At 25.0% G+C, this 14625-nt stretch overlaps 1 protein-coding gene and 1 non-coding gene across 2 annotated transcripts; one reads left to right on the top strand and one right to left on the bottom strand.

The window, feature by feature from the left end:
* Nucleotides 1–489: 489 nt before the first annotated feature.
* LOC148298835 (NADH-ubiquinone oxidoreductase 49 kDa subunit-like) lies at nucleotides 490–12181 on the top strand (the record flags this gene model as incomplete). The annotated part of the gene is given in 4 exon segments (XM_088276618.1): nucleotides 490–703; nucleotides 1720–1881; nucleotides 3393–3456; nucleotides 10963–12181. Coding segments are annotated over 4 exon segments (1659 nt in total), but the record flags the coding sequence as incomplete, so codon positions are not given.
* A 1813-nt stretch (nucleotides 12182–13994) lies between these two features.
* TRNAF-GAA (transfer RNA phenylalanine (anticodon GAA)) lies at nucleotides 13995–14066 on the bottom strand. Its single transcript has one exon. It is a non-coding gene; the product is annotated as a tRNA-Phe (tRNA).
* Nucleotides 14067–14625: the final 559 nt, after the last annotated feature.

Here is a 14625-nt window from a genome sequence, read left to right as displayed (position 1 = left end):
TGCTGAGTCAATGAAAAATGTTATCCAAAAATAAACCAAAATTTATAAAAAACATTTTAATTAGTATTTCTAAGTATTCTTCTGATTGAACCATAGATTTTTTTTCATGTAGTGTTTTCTTTTTTAATTTAAATAACTTTACAAAACTTAGCTATACACCATACAATCGCATAAAACCCAGACATAATCTAGAAAAACTAAACTTGTTTAGATTAAAAATATAATTAATAACAAACTATAAAACCTTACTAACATTTATTGTTAAAATATTAAGTGTTGGAGTGCATTAAAAATTGCTGACTAGCTCTTTACCCCACCATACCTGAACAACTTGTTGTTGTTGACAGTTTAAGTTTACGCTATCGCGGTATGGTTTGTTGTATTAATCAGAATTCAGTGTCTTTTGATCATTCTGAATACAAATTTAAGGGTACGCCTAATGAATTTAATGGGCAGTTTACTCCTAATAACCCCTTTTCCCTTTTTAAGCCCAATTATTCTCAAACAGGTTTTGATTATGCCACTAAACATAACAATTTAGTTATAAAAGTTAGTGATATAATTGATGAGCTAAAAATTTCAAAAGTTATAGAAATAAACAATAAGATAGTTACTTATGAAGAATCTGATGAAAACATCAAAATAGATAATGACTTATTAACGAAATTAGAAAATTATTCTGATTTGCCTAAATTTGGTGAAGGTACGTCTTTAAATTTATTGGAACTTAGTGGTAGTAGTAACAACAATTACCCTGTTACTAAATGGGGTATGAAAGAAATTTTTAAGTCTCATTACGAAAAATGTGATAACGCTATATATGTTCATAGTAATCAAGCAAGGTTTAATAACAGTGACATTTTAATAGATCAGGTATGTAGTGCAGTCAATGAACTTCATTCTATTGCTACTTATAACCCCTCTTTTATTTATTTTATAAATAGCTTAGTTTGATAATAGCAATATTATTAAACAAGGATTAAAAAAGGTGTGATTTATACTATTTATGGATTGGCTTTATTCACGTAATGGCTATAATTTTTTTAAAACGGGAATGTATATTGATCACTATTTGAAAAATTTTGTAAATAAAATTACAAAGCAGATTTCTATATTTTTAGGTTTATTTTTTCTAGAAAAATTTTCGATAGAAATTATTACAAAAATTATTACAGAATTTTATTTTATAAATTTAACTACTTTTTTAAAACTGGTAATAACAGTTATAAATTAAGTTTACATATGATTATATATTTTATTTTATTTTTTGTATTAATTTCTATAATTATAATATGTCTATTAAAATAATATTAGGTATGTGGGACGATATTAAGAACTGTCGAATTGCAAATGTGTGCAATCGTTTAAAAGAATGTATATTTGGTCGCCACCTCTTACGTAGACGTAGAGTAAACAGAGTTGACACAAATGAGCCCTTTACATTAAGATTCGTCTACCATAAAATTCTTTGTAAGGTAGAAAAGGATAGGTTTATTTTAAGCTTCCCTTATTATTATTTTAAAGTAACTCCTGATTCCGTATCTTTACATGATTATGGTACTAATAAAGCAGCGCCAGTAAATTGATCGGATTTTCCCGATTTACATAAAAATCTTCAAGATGTGGGAAGGGAAGCGATTGAAACTTTTGAAAAGTCAAAACCAATTGTAATTGATGGAAAGACTATGACTTACAATGATGTTTTGGATGTGGGTTCAGAGTGGGACTCGAAGGTGGGAAGAATGTATATGGGAGATTCTGATTACGAAAAAGTATTAAGTAATCTTAAAATAAGGGATTCGAGGTTTCCCAAGTCTTCGCTACAGTCAGAATCTGATTTTATTTCTAAACTAATGGATATTAATAAAACGCATATTGATGGTAATCGAATAAAATTTGAAAATGATGAAGGGGTAATAGAAAGTGTACGAATACTTATTACGGAGACTAAAAAATATATAAGTGAAAATCCTGAAATTTGTAAGGATCTTGTGATGGATACCATACATCATATTTTTAATTACTAATTATTTGTAAAAAAAAAATATTAGGTGAGGTTGGGTCTTTTATATTGTATTTATAAACTTTTAGGTTTTTAAAATTAGTCACTTTATCATTATTTAATTTTTTTTAGTTTTCTCTCAAATTATTAATAATATTAAACAAAAACTAGAACTAATATAATTTTAATAACGATACCCTAGCTTTGTTTATATAACAGCTACGGTTTTTAAAATAGTGATATATGTTAGTTAGTTAAGTCTGAGGTGTTACAACTATAAATTTCACTAAGGTAAGTATAGCTAGAATAGTTACAAGATTTAGTATAAATAAATTACTTAATTATAATGAACATAATATTATTTTTATATAAAATTTAAAATCTCGAAAGAGAAAAAAAATAAAAAAGGTGACTAAACTAATAAAATTTATAAAAACATATTTTACCCAAGCATCTTATATTAAAACTAAAAATACACGATATATAAATATTTTTTATTTTTTAGTTTATTTATTTTTAGCAATTAATATCTATTTTGTTGTTTTTTTTTATTTGTTTTAAACGTATAACTATTTGGTTACACATTTAAAACAAATAAAAAAAAACAACAAAATAGATATTAATTGCTAAAAATAAATAAACTAAAAAATAAAAAATATTTATATATCGTGTATTTTTAGTTTTAATATAAGATGCTTGGGTAAAATATGTTTTTATAAATTTTATTAGTTTAGTCACCTTTTTTATTTTTTTTCTCTTTCGAGATTTTAAATTTTATATAAAAATAATATTATGTTCATTATAATTAAGTAATTTATTTATACTAAATCTTGTAACTATTCTAGCTATACTTACCTTAGTGAAATTTATAGTTGTAACACCTCAGACTTAACTAACTAACATATATCACTATTTTAAAAACCGTAGCTGTTATATAAACAAAGCTAGGGTATCGTTATTAAAATTATATTAGTTCTAGTTTTTGTTTAATATTATTAATAATTTGAGAGAAAACTAAAAAAAATTAAATAATGATAAAGTGACTAATTTTAAAAACCTAAAAGTTTATAAATACAATATAAAAGACCCAACCTCACCTAATATTTTTTTTTTACAAATAATTAGTAATTAAAAATATGATGTATGGTATCCATCACAAGATCCTTACAAATTTCAGGATTTTCACTTATATATTTTTTAGTCTCCGTAATAAGTATTCGTACACTTTCTATTACCCCTTCATCATTTTCAAATTTTATTCGATTACCATCAATATGCGTTTTATTAATATCCATTAGTTTAGAAATAAAATCAGATTCTGACTGTAGCGAAGACTTGGGAAACCTCGAATCCCTTATTTTAAGATTACTTAATACTTTTTCGTAATCAGAATCTCCCATATACATTCTTCCCACCTTCGAGTCCCACTCTGAACCCACATCCAAAACATCATTGTAAGTCATAGTCTTTCCATCAATTACAATTGGTTTTGACTTTTCAAAAGTTTCAATCGCTTCCCTTCCCACATCTTGAAGATTTTTATGTAAATCGGGAAAATCCGATCAATTTACTGGCGCTGCTTTATTAGTACCATAATCATGTAAAGATACGGAATCAGGAGTTACTTTAAAATAATAATAAGGGAAGCTTAAAATAAACCTATCCTTTTCTACCTTACAAAGAATTTTATGGTAGACGAATCTTAATGTAAAGGGCTCATTTGTGTCAACTCTGTTTACTCTACGTCTACGTAAGAGGTGGCGACCAAATATACATTCTTTTAAACGATTGCACACATTTGCAATTCGACAGTTCTTAATATCGTCCCACATACCTAATATTATTTTAATAGACATATTATAATTATAGAAATTAATACAAAAAATAAAATAAAATATATAATCATATGTAAACTTAATTTATAACTGTTATTACCAGTTTTAAAAAAAGTAGTTAAATTTATAAAATAAAATTCTGTAATAATTTTTGTAATAATTTCTATCGAAAATTTTTCTAGAAAAAATAAACCTAAAAATATAGAAATCTGCTTTGTAATTTTATTTACAAAATTTTTCAAATAGTGATCAATATACATTCCCGTTTTAAAAAAATTATAGCCATTACGTGAATAAAGCCAATCCATAAATAGTATAAATCACACCTTTTTTAATCCTTGTTTAATAATATTGCTATTATCAAACTAAGCTATTTATAAAATAAATAAAAGAGGGGTTATAAGTAGCAATAGAATGAAGTTCATTGACTGCACTACATACCTGATCTATTAAAATGTCACTGTTATTAAACCTTGCTTGATTACTATGAACATATATAGCGTTATCACATTTTTCGTAATGAGACTTAAAAATTTCTTTCATACCCCATTTAGTAACAGGGTAATTGTTGTTACTACTACCACTAAGTTCCAATAAATTTAAAGACGTACCTTCACCAAATTTAGGCAAATCAGAATAATTTTCTAATTTCGTTAATAAGTCATTATCTATTTTGATGTTTTCATCAGATTCTTCATAAGTAACTATCTTATTGTTTATTTCTATAACTTTTGAAATTTTTAGCTCATCAATTATATCACTAACTTTTATAACTAAATTGTTATGTTTAGTGGCATAATCAAAACCTGTTTGAGAATAATTGGGCTTAAAAAGGGAAAAGGGGTTATTAGGAGTAAACTGCCCATTAAATTCATTAGGCGTACCCTTAAATTTGTATTCAGAATGATCAAAAGACACTGAATTCTGATTAATACAACAAACCATACCGCGATAGCGTAAACTTAAACTGTCAACAACAACAAGTTGTTCAGGTATGGTGGGGTAAAGAGCTAGTCAGCAATTTTTAATGCACTCCAACACTTAATATTTTAACAATAAATGTTAGTAAGGTTTTATAGTTTGTTATTAATTATATTTTTAATCTAAACAAGTTTAGTTTTTCTAGATTATGTCTGGGTTTTATGCGATTGTATGGTGTATAGCTAAGTTTTGTAAAGTTATTTAAATTAAAAAAGAAAACACTACATGAAAAAAAATCTATGGTTCAATCAGAAGAATACTTAGAAATACTAATTAAAATGTTTTTTATAAATTTTGGTTTATTTTTGGATAACATTTTTCATTGACTCAGCTTATTAGTAAACTGTATATATTGAAATTTTTTAAATTTTTTTTAAAATAAAAAACTTCTTTGATTTACGTTTAACTAAAGTACTTATTAAATAAGGAGAAATGCCTACAACATAACCGGAAATGGCTGTTAAAGGTGTACTAATGTTTAAATTGAAATTACTACTTAAAAATCCAAATTTTATATATATAAACTCACATTATGTTTAGATAAGGATAATCCCATTATTGTTAGTAGTTCTCAAAATAAGAATGATAGCTAGACTTTTTATATTTAAAAATCTTTTTATACTAAAAGGGTACAAAACTCGTATATAAGTTATATCAAAAATAAAATTGCAATAAACTCAATACAAAATAGTTGCTGCTGGATAATTGTCCATTGGTAATAAAATTTTAATAGGTTCAAGATATGCATTAAAAAAACCTTTATTATTACCAATAGGCTTTTGATTTAATATTTTGGTGGATTCTATAAAAGCAAACAAAATAAATAAAAGTCAAACAGCAGTAACTATAGTTAAATACTTTCATACAATAAAAGTAAAAATAGGTATAATCCACACCTAATATTGTTTAAATAGACATATTATAATTATAGAAATTAATATAAAAAATAAAATAAAATATATGATCATATGTAAGCTTTATTTATAGCTATTATTACTAGCTTTAAAAAATTAGTTAAATTTGCAAAGTAAACTCTATAATAATTTTTGTAATAGTTTCTATAAAAACCTCTCTTAAAAAAAAAAAAAATAATCTAAAAGTATAGAAATCTGCTTCATATTTTTACTTATAAAATTTTTTAATAGTGATTAATATATATATATATATGTATACCTACTTTAAAAAAATTATAACCATTAACTGAATAAGGACAATTCACAAATACTGTAAACCACATCTTTTTAATTTTTATTTAATATTTTTTTGTATAAATGTTAAACGGTTAAAAAAATAATATATATATATCTTTAAACCATTATATGTATTTGAAATTCAACAGCTCTAATATTGACTTACATTTAATTTTTTAAAAAAAATTATTTTTTAACTTTTTTTTTAACTTTTTTTTTAACTTTTTTTTTCCATTTGGCTCCCTTTATAATTCGTTTTAATTCTTGTTGAACAGTAATTTTTAATGGAAAATTTCGTGACTTAATATTTGTATACATAAAACGAGAAAAAAAGAGTGGTAACCCAACAGTGGCACTTCTTAATTGTTTTTTAGATTTGTTTAATCTGCTAGCAGCCCCTCTTCTCTTATAACCACTAGTTATTCCTTTAGACAAGCTAATTAAATCAATTTCTAAATTTTTTGTTTTTTTATGAATAAATTTTTTTATGTGTTTACGTGCTTGTAATCACTCGGATATATAAAAATACATTCAAAATTTATTAGTATACTCCCCTAAAAGTAAAGTTGTATAACTGATTCTTTTTTTAGAACCAAATGCAACCATAAACTGGTTTACTCTAAACTTCTGTAGCATACTTGTATTTAATCTAGCATTTTTACCGTTTGATCAGGTTCGTTGCCCTCTTACTGGATAACCTTTTATGCGCCTTCAAGCAATATACAAGTTCAACATATCTTCTAAAACAAATTTAGCCGTAACTCTACTGTAATGCTGTTGTTTTGGGGTACCTCATAAATTTCTATAATATCATAAAATAAAGTTTCATACTCATATTTTTTTATTTTTTAAAATTTTTTTTTTAGTTAAAATTGCCGATTTTCATATAATAGAATTTATTGAATTTTTTTTTTTAAAAATATTATTTAATGGTTTAGAAAAATCATCATTAATACTATAATTGGTATCTTCATAATATAAGTTATTTTGCAGTTTATTACTTTATTGTATGAAGAAACTAGTATGTTAAAATATAAAATTATCATTTTTTTTTAAACTTTTAGATAAACTACTTAATTTTTTTTTTTTTTTTTGCCACCTACTAAATATAGTTTTTTTTTTTTTTGAAATATAAGTTGTATTTTTTTTACTTTTTTCAAGTAAGTATCCTAAAAAACCAAATAAAATAAAAATATGTTTTCCGATTTTATACATACGAATGCTACCTGGTATAACCCCATTACTTCCATTGCTAGCGTTTTTACTTAAATATACAAATTTATATTTTTTTTTTATTAGTTTACGTTGTAAATAATAGTAATAATAATAATTTTGGTTTTCATATTTCCATAAATTAGGATTTAACGTAAATATATAATTATAAACTTTATTTAAAAATCTACTACTTGTTATAATTCTACTTTGCATGGGGTTTGATAACTTTTTTGTAATTAAAGACGTTTCCCAAAGCATAGAGGTTGGTATTCTATGTAATTTTGTACTACCAAGTTGTCCCATAGTATTAGTTTACCGTCTGCAATTACGAGTTCCTTTTTTTTTTTTTGATTTAAATAGAAATGGTTTTTTACTTGGGGCAAACATCCCCGCCTTAAATCCTATATGGTAAGGAGAAACCCTTAGTATAACTCATGTTCTCCCTTGATGAATAAATATATATTGATTTTTGTGTAAACCTAAAATGCAATCATTTCTTTTTAACACTAATTTGCTTTTTTGTATATTATTATAGTTTAAACTTTTATAATAAAAATCCTGTATACTTTTTTGTGAAAACTTTATAAATTTATATAACAATAGTTTAATTTATTTATTTTTTTTTGCAACCCAACCCCATGGGGTTTTTTCAGGTTGACATGTCTTAGTTCTCCCACCATTAGGGTGATCTACAGGATTTTGGGCAACACCTCGTGTTATTGGCCTAAAACCTACTAGTCGACTAATACCCGCCTTACCAGGTTTATAGTTTTTACTGTTATCATCAAAATTTATACCAACAATAACTAAAGTGTTTTTTTTTAAAAAGGTAGTCCCTGAGGAGGGTAAAATACATTTTAAAAGTTTTTGTGATTTTATACCTTTCAGTTTGATAGCGAAGGTACCAGGACTACGTGCATAAGTTATCCCCTTTATAGGGTATAAAACTATATTACAAAATTTAAAGTAATAGGGTACAAATTCTAAATAAATCGGAATTTCCCCCTTTAAACAAGAAAATTTTTGTATTTTAGCAAGATTTTTTAAAATTAGTTCCATTTGTTTTATAGATATTGTTTCCTCTAAATTAGGTGGTAAGACAAAAGATGTTTCGTCCACTGGAATAATGTCATCTATGTATCATGTTATTATATTACCCGTGTCAACTAAAAAAGTATTTTTAAAAAAAAATGGTTTTTTAATAAAGTTTATTAAAAAGTTTAATTGTCAAGTTACTTCTGTAAACCTTTGATTAATTGGGTAAAATAAGTTATTACGACTTGTTTTGTTATTTTTTTGTTTTAAGCTATTACGAATACTTACCCCCATATCCACAAGAAAACTATTATTTAAAATATTAGCTATATTATAAATGTGATGACTTTTAAAAAAATCAAAATTATTTTTTTTTATTTTATTTACATTTTGATCCTCTTCTGTATCCTCTTCTGTTATATTTACAGTCCGTGTTGCTGGTAGTATAAATTCATGCTCGTTTTCAGTTATTATACTAACATATAGTTTTCTAGTTATATCATTATATAAAAAACATTTATTAATAAAATTATCAGTATTTATATTTTCAAAAGACACCTTAGGGACTAAAAATTTAGTACTTCCTTGCCTACCACGTGTAGTTATAATACCTCTATTATTTCTACCGCTTTTTCTAGCATTAAAAGAACATAATTTTAATAATTTAAAACTTAAATAATTAAAATATTTTACAGTAGCTGTTCTATTTCTTGTAGTAGGGTTATAAAATTTAACATATTTTATTAACATTAGTTTAATTTAGATTTATAAATATAAAAACATATCGGGGGTAGTATCTAAGCTACAAATATAGTTATCAATTTCCTCATAATTTATATCCTTGTCCCCATCCATTAAATTATTATGTACAATACAGTAATCTAAGGAGAATAGGTCTCTATGTGAGTTTATAGCTATTCGACAAAGAATACTATGTCTATATATTGTAATTGAATGAAAAAAATCTTGAAAATAACAATAATTTAATGTTATTGCTTTAATTTTATTGTTTCTATTTTTTTTTTTTTTTTTCCCTCATCATTTTCTATATCATCTTGGGTATCCCAATTTTATATCATACAAATCAAAATAAAAGTCTGAACATGGATTTATATTATACTTTTTAAGATATCAAAAATGATCAAGTTTTTGTGTTAAAAAAAATTTTTTTATATAGTATCTTGTCAAGTTCTTAGTTTATTAATTATTTTTTGTATTTGTAAAATACCAAAAAAAAGTGATTCCGCAGTAGGAGGACAGCCTGGTACATATAAATCAACTGGAATTATTTTATTACACCCCTTTACAACTGAATATGAATAGTGGTAATAACCCCCCCCATTAGCACAACTACCCATTGAAACAACTCACTTAGGATTAGCTGTTTGCTCATAAAGTCTTCGTAAACTTGTAGACATTTTATTCGTAAGGGTACCTGCAACAATTATTAAGTCGGCTTGCCTTGGAGTTGCCCTAAAAATAATACCAAATCTATCAAAATCATATCTACTTACAGTTGCATGCATCATCTCAACAGCACAACAAGCTAAACCAAAAGTTAGGGGTCATAGGGACCCTTTTCTGGATCAGTTTACTAAAGTGTTTGCTTTAACTTTAAAAAAATTTGTATCTATTTTTGTATTATAAGAAAAAGTGTCAACCCTCACCTAAAATTTTTTTTTATTTAGTTCACGTAGACAACGTCTGACATGTATACTAAAACCTACAGGTTGCTTTACACCATAAATAGACCTTCTAAATCTTTTAGAATACATAGGCTCAAAATCTAGTACACCCCTAATACAACTATAGTTTACACCAGGCAAATCCCTAGGCCCTTGTCCACTAATTAGTACTTTTGAGTGTCTTCTAATTGTATGCCCAGAACCAGGTAAATGAGCAATTGTTCTTCGTTTAGTACTTAGTAAAATCTTAGCTACTGGCCTTTTTGCAGAATTAGGTTTTCGGGGGGTACATATTCTTAATTTTATAACAATACCTCGACGTTGGGGGGCTTTTTTTAGGGCAGGGTGCTTAGGTCTATAATATAGATGCTTTTTAAAATTTTTCCTACGTTGATTTAATGTAGCCATAAAACTGAGCTGGTCAAGTTTAACAGTAGTAATTATTGCATAATTATAAAAAAATCTTTAAAAAAAAAAATAAAAAAGATATTGATAAAAATTATAAAGGTTACAATTAAAAAATATTTATATGAATTAGTAAAAAAAATTTTTGAAAAACTACGTAAAAAATATTTAGTAGGTTTTTTTTTTAAGTTTAATTTTACAATCCGCATATAAAAGTAAATACTAATAACTACATAACTAAAAAAAACAATATGTATATATACGTTATTTTTAAATAAAAAGAGTAAAATTAAATTAAATTTTAAAATAAACCCAGAAAGGGGGGGTATACCCAACAAACTTAAAGTAGACAAAAAAAAAAAAACTTGTAAACTAGGATAAATATAAAAGTAGTAAGAAACATTTAAAAATGAAAATTTTTTAAATTTTAAATTTCTTGTACTGAAAACTATAATATATGTGTTTAAACTATAAATTATAAAATACAATAAAATAATCGAAATTTTATTTATTTCAAAAATATTAGATAAAATAAAATTGCTCACCTATTATATGAATAGAAGTTTATTTCTATCATGAAATTCAAAACAAGAACTAAAAAATTTGAAAAAAAGAACATCTAATATCATTGTTAATTTTGGCCCCCAACATCCCGCAGCTCATGGAGTTCTTAGATTAATATTAGAGTTACGAGGTGAAGTTATAGAAAGAGGAGATGTACATATTGGGTTGTTACACAGGGGTACAGAAAAATTAATAGAATGTAAACATTATGAAAAGTCTATTCCTTACTTTGATCGATTAGACTATGTGTCAATGATGACACAGGAACACGCTTACTGCTTAGCAATCGAATTCCTTTTAAATAAAAAGTCCTCTAATATTATGGTAAATCTACAACGTGTTTTATTTGACGAATTAACACGAATTATGAATCATATGCTTGCGATAGCCTGTCATGCTCTAGATGTTGGAAGCATGTCTTCAATTTTTTGGGCATTTGAAGAAAGAGAAAAATTAATGGAATTTTATGAACGTGTTTCTGGAGCACGTATGCATGCTGCATACCATAGACCAAAAGAAGAATTTAAACTAGATATAAATTTAAAACTTTTAGAAGATATATTATTTTTTATAAAAAATTGTTATATTACTCTAAATGAAATGCATAACATGTTGAGTTACAATAAAATTTGAAAACAACGATTAGTTAATATAGGAAGCTATGGCGTAAAGGACGTTCAAAACTATGGTTTAACGGGGGTTTTAGCACGTTGTACAGGATTAAAAAGAGATTTAAGGCTATCTTGGAAGGAAAGCTATTCTGGCTATAATCAATTATTTTTAAAAAGTTTTGTAAGCTATAATGGCGATAGCTATGACAGATTTCTTTTACGAATGTTCGAGATGAGTGAAAGCTTAAGTATCTCAAATCAAGTTATTAATAAATTAAGCAAATTACTTCAAGCTAACACATTTTCTAGTACTAGCTATAAGGGACAAATACAAATAATTACAAATTATGATAAAAAGGCTAAATATGCAATAAACCCCTACAATTACATGGAAGACTTAATAGAACACTTTATTTCTTGACATACAGGTTTAACAGTATTACCTAATTTTACAAGTATTTCTATTGAATCTCCAAAAGGAGAATTCGGCGTATCATTAGTAAGCAATAATACGGAGTTACCATACAGATGTAAAATCAGATCACCATCTTATCATAATTTACAATTTTTACCAAAGTTAATGAAAGGTCATTTATTGGGGGATTTAGCTACATTAATAGGAACAATAGATATTGTTTTTGGAGAAATTGATAGATAATGAAAAAACGTAAATACTATAATAATAGAAATAAGTTTATTCGTATTTTGTATATAAAAACTGAATTACTTCAGTTAGTAAAAAAAGTTTTAATCAATAATTCCAGAATAAGCATACATTATAAAATAGCTAACGTATCAAATAATAACATAGATAATTCCAAGTTTTCTAGATCAAATCAAAAATTATATTGTGAAATTACCAATAGTTCTAAGATTTCAAATAAAAAATATAAATTAAGCAGATTTCTTATAAGTAAATTAGGAAATGCAGGCTTAATAGGGGGCTTACTAAAAAAGGGATGATAATTAATAATAATAATATTTTTACTAATCTTATAAATGAAGAATTTGAAATTATAAAAATAGATAATTATGTATTTTTTGTTAATTATTTATGATCAGAGCATTTTTTAACCATAAATAAAGAAGAACTTTTAAATACTAGGCTTATTATAACACCCTTTAAAATGAAAAAACATTCAGAATTATTAACTAATTTAAACAAGTCAATAAAATTAGAAGTTATTTTTAGTAGTAAATTTTATAAAAAAAAAATATTTTGAACTTTTTTAAAATTTAAATATCATGGCAAGGGTTACAAAATAAAAAAATTCGGTAAAATAGGTAAATTAACATTAAGATTTGGGAAATCACATTGAACAAAATTATTATATAATAATAAAATTATTTGTATAAAACGTACAAAAAAAAATAGTTATTGTATTATAACAACTTTTAAAAAAGCTATATTAAACTGAGGGGTTTTAATAAAACAAATAAAAGGGATAAATAGATACACAAAAAGGGGTGTTAGGTTAACAAGGAGTAAAATTGGAAGAAGGTTTGGAAAAATATCACAAGCATCTTCTGTTTACAAGTAGTATAATTAATAAAAAATAGATATTACAAACCCAAAAACGCCGGTTCTTGTTCGAACAATTTCCTTTATATCTTCTCTTTTTATAAATTTGGATGTATTAGTGTATTTTCCTAAAGTAAAGCTTTGCTTTCTCTTTTTTACGCTTCCACCAACACCAAGTTTTCCAAATAAACTAATTTTTATTCCTAAAATTTTAAAAACAACTTGGAAATGTTTACATATATTTTTTATTATGTATTCAATTAAAAAAAAGTATATACGGTGCTTAGAATAATGTACCCCTTCAAGTAATTCCTTTAAGCAAAAACTTAGAGGTTTTATATCTTTAAATTTTAAAAGAGTTATTGTAGATTGAAAAATAAGTAGAGCTGACCTGGTTTTTTTTAAAAACTTATGAGATTTTAATAATTTTTTAGCGCTATTTAAAGCTAAGTTATAGGAAATACAATTAGTATAGTTGTTATATATAGTATTAATATTGTTTACCCCCATAAGTTGTTTTAAAACAGCTTGCGTAAACTGTTGAGCATATATTAATTTTTTTTTATAGTTTATTTTTTTTACATTGTTAGCTAAAAAAAGATTACTATTAAATTTACTTTTAAAAAAATTAAAAAAATAATTTTTTTTTTTAATTTTTTTCCCCCGAACTCTTCTTTTTAATCGCAATAATTTTTTTCTGTTTTCTTCCATTTTTGTTTTTGTTTTTGTTCTTATTAAAGAATTTTTAACTAAGTTTGAACCTTTTATATAACTTTTTTTAAAAATAGTTATAAAATTATCTTTTTTTACTTTTTTATTTTTCAAATTTAATAATAGAAAGCTATTAAAAAAATTAAATAATAAGTTGTCAAACATAATATCAATCCTTTGAATAATAAGCAGTCAAAGTATACTTTTATTATTTAATGCAAGCACTTTATTAGTTTAGTGCCGAAGGATGGGTTTGAACCGCCGACCTTCAGATTTTCAGTCTGACGCTCTACCACTGAGCTACTCCGGCAATTATATTAAATAGTTATAGATATAAATATATATAAAAGAAATAGTAAGTAATAAGTAACAAAAAAATATATAATATTTTTTCAATTTATTGTTGTTAATTGGTCAATTCTATAACGAGGGATTGTTCCCCTAACAATGATTGCGCATACACATAAAAAACAAGTTTTTAAAAAAAGTATTAGCATTTAGTTAATTTATAATTTAAATAAATTTACTTAAATGAAATATACAATTGTAGCAAGAACAAAAGATAAAAAAACGAAGGTTTCTATTAAAGCAAAACCCATTAAGGTTGTATTAAATAAGTTTTCAACTTCTTCTGGGTTTCTAGAAACAGCTAAGTTATAACAAGCAAAAAGAATTCCGGTAGCTAAGGAAGCACAAGCAATAGGGAACATGCATAAACCAAAAACAATAACTTTTGCAGCCATGACAATTAACATACTACTCAGGGATGAAATCACTATAAATTTTTTGTCGTAGTAATAATAATTTTGATTGTTGGGGGCAAACTACTAATTGCGTTATTATTCTATAAAAACTTATATTTATATTTT

Source organism: Brachycentrus maculatus, unplaced genomic scaffold, assembly GCF_059751285.1.
Source record: "Brachycentrus maculatus isolate JH-2025_06_01 unplaced genomic scaffold, ASM5975128v1 h1tg001543l, whole genome shotgun sequence".
Lineage (NCBI taxonomy): Eukaryota > Metazoa > Arthropoda > Insecta > Trichoptera > Brachycentridae > Brachycentrus > Brachycentrus maculatus.
Note: the sequence above shows the minus strand (reverse complement) of the source record. Positions and strands in the feature narration are given on the sequence as shown.